The sequence below is a fragment of the Phanerochaete carnosa genome (genome assembly GCF_000300595.1).
Source record: "Phanerochaete carnosa HHB-10118-sp unplaced genomic scaffold PHACAscaffold_853, whole genome shotgun sequence".
Classification (NCBI taxonomy): Eukaryota; Fungi; Basidiomycota; class Agaricomycetes; order Polyporales; family Phanerochaetaceae; genus Phanerochaete; species Phanerochaete carnosa.
Genome location: NW_006768480.1, coordinates 1 through 2,395, shown reverse-complemented (window position 1 = coordinate 2,395; position 2,395 = coordinate 1). Strand labels below are relative to the sequence as shown.

The window sequence follows — 2,395 nt, the reverse complement described above, 5'->3', positions numbered from 1 at the left end:
CCTGAGATCGTGCAGCTCTGGCATAATGCAAGCGGAGAACCAATGCACTATCTCAGCAAGCGATTCATACGTGACGGCCGTGTGCGCCTCCGCCTCCGCTTATATGCCTTGAGTAGTGAATATTGCCATGACGATTAAACGTCGAGCTTCGCCGAGCGAGGGTGGCTGATCATCTTTCCACATTTGGAAATGGGCGCATCAAAGGGAGCATCAAGGGACGCCTTCGAACGAAAGAACAGCTCACTCTTGCTTTTCCTTCCACAGACTGCTATATGCTCAAGACGCGTACTCTTGTTTCAGCTTATTTCTGCGATACCGACTTAGTTAAAACCTGATTTAGGAGTTTGAGGTCACCCATTTTCAGCTGGACGTGAGGATTGATATCATGCGTATTCCACTTCAAGTGCCTGCCTCTCGTACTAGCGGTTTCCACTGAGATGCAGCCAGAAGGGCAGTATTCTTGCCAGTTCTCGAATATTTCAAGTCCAGAAGGCCTGGTGTGTGTTCAGCTCCCAGACTCCTCCGCCCGAATCATATCTTACCATCCCTGCAGTCAGCCTGCTTCGTTCCTCAGGCATAGATGCCAAGCGAATATTGTGCAGCGCCTCCGCATCATATTCATTTGAAGATCCCCTGCGGGGATCAGGTGTAAACTTGAGCCCTGGATCCACTGATGCCATAATAAGGGTCCTCCAAACTTGCATGCACGCCGAGCGGTGCATTAGCTTGCCCTAAATAAGCTAGATGAGGCGGCGTCGCATACATATAGGCCGCCGTTGATGATTGAGTGAGGCCTTCATAAGCTATCCCGATCTTTCCCCACGCTTGCGCGTGGTTTACACTCCAAGTCGCCCCAGACATGGACGCGGATCCCAATTATGTCGAAGAAGTTTACGAGAGGTGCGTGTAACCTCTTCGAACACAGAGTAGCACCGATACTCATCTGTCTTCGTTCGTACAGCATTGTCTCTTCAGAGATCAGCTATGGCGTCCTGGGTATGCATCGAAGTTGCTCATGTGCAAAAAGTTCGCCGACACCCTACCACGCCTAGCCTTGGTGGTCTACGAATACCTCATTACTTTTGACCAGGAAGTAGCAATTGTATGGAGGAGAAAAATTACCCTGACATCGGCATTTTTGGTCATCTTACGATGGGCCATGGTCGTAAACGCCATAATCGCCAACATAGTTCCTTCAACAGACTTAGTGCGTGTTATCTGTCAGAGTGTCGTGTTCCTCTTACTCATGGCCTATTAGGGGTAAAGCTTTAAGCAGCATATCAGCTTTATGTACTCATCTAACGCATGCTAGGTGCAAGATAGCAAATAGGCTCGAGAATGTTGTCATATGGATTGGGTATGGGGGTACAGCATGTAAGCACGTCACACTAGCGTCAAGCCCAATCATCTCAATCGCCCGTGTCAAATCAGTGTTCTCGGCGTTGCGGGTTTCAGCGATATGGGGGCGCAACTGGTTCCTGTTCGTCCTGGTCCTAGCTCTGGGATCAATACCCGTATGGGCAAACATCGTGGGTTGACCAAACTTGAGGTATTATCGATATGCGAGCTCATTGCCTTACAGTATACCGCTGCCCGTTCCCAATACGACTACACAGAGAAATTTGGTGGATGTTGGCAGAACATATACTACTCAGATAAGGCTGTGACTGTGTACGTTCAATTCAGTCTCTGGGGCACCTGACCCAGCTGATAGCATCCGTAGATGTACGTGCTTATCTCTCCTATACATCAACTACTCCTCAGTGGTACTTCAGTACATTTGTCAACGCGCATCTCGCTGATAGCGATGGATTTCCTGGTGCTCATCCTGACCTGGGCCAAGACTTTCTCACAGTGGCGAGAATCGCGCAGGTTAAGGATCCCGAAATCAATAGCAGGGTCGCTGTTACGCGACGGTATGTCTCGATAATCTTCCTTCGCGTCTCCGCGGCTGACCAGCGGTACTAGGTACAATCTACTTCTTGTGAGTGACTCGGAGAAATTCTCCGTCCGGCTAGTGACGCTGAGTGTGCTAGGTTACTTCTTTGCATCAACCTTGCACAAATTCTGACGTATAATCTCGTGAGTCGCCTTTGCTGGCCATCCAATCCGACTAATATATCCAAATGAAAGATGTTCGCCCCTGTGAATCTTCTCATAGCTGTCATGGTGCGCCGTAAGCCTGGACAGGGATGCATACGCACTCAATATTCTCTAGCCTTCGATCCTTGTCAGCCGCTTCGTGCTCAACCTGGGGCAAATTACAAGCAGCCCAAACCCCTCGTCTTCTGATGGCGTTGATACAGCTGCGCTATCGCAGTTCTCGGCGCCGCATTTCAGGGCACAAACGAGCATGTTCGGGAACTTGGGCGAGCCGATAGGATTGGGCGAGGCG

The 2,395-nt window shown here is 50.0% G+C and overlaps 1 protein-coding gene across 1 annotated transcript; it reads left to right on the top strand.

The window, feature by feature from the left end:
* Window positions 1-859: 859 nt before the first annotated feature.
* Window positions 860-2,292, top strand: PHACADRAFT_214913 (uncharacterized protein; the record flags this gene model as incomplete). Its single annotated transcript, XM_007403192.1, has 12 exons — window positions 860-900; window positions 962-996; window positions 1,053-1,208; window positions 1,312-1,374; window positions 1,432-1,529; window positions 1,583-1,671; window positions 1,715-1,725; window positions 1,776-1,916; window positions 1,969-1,984; window positions 2,037-2,082; window positions 2,134-2,169; window positions 2,236-2,292. 12 exons carry the CDS (start codon window positions 860-862, stop codon window positions 2,290-2,292), a joined length of 789 nt encoding a protein of 262 aa, XP_007403254.1.
* Between the last annotated feature and the right edge of the window lie 103 nt (window positions 2,293-2,395).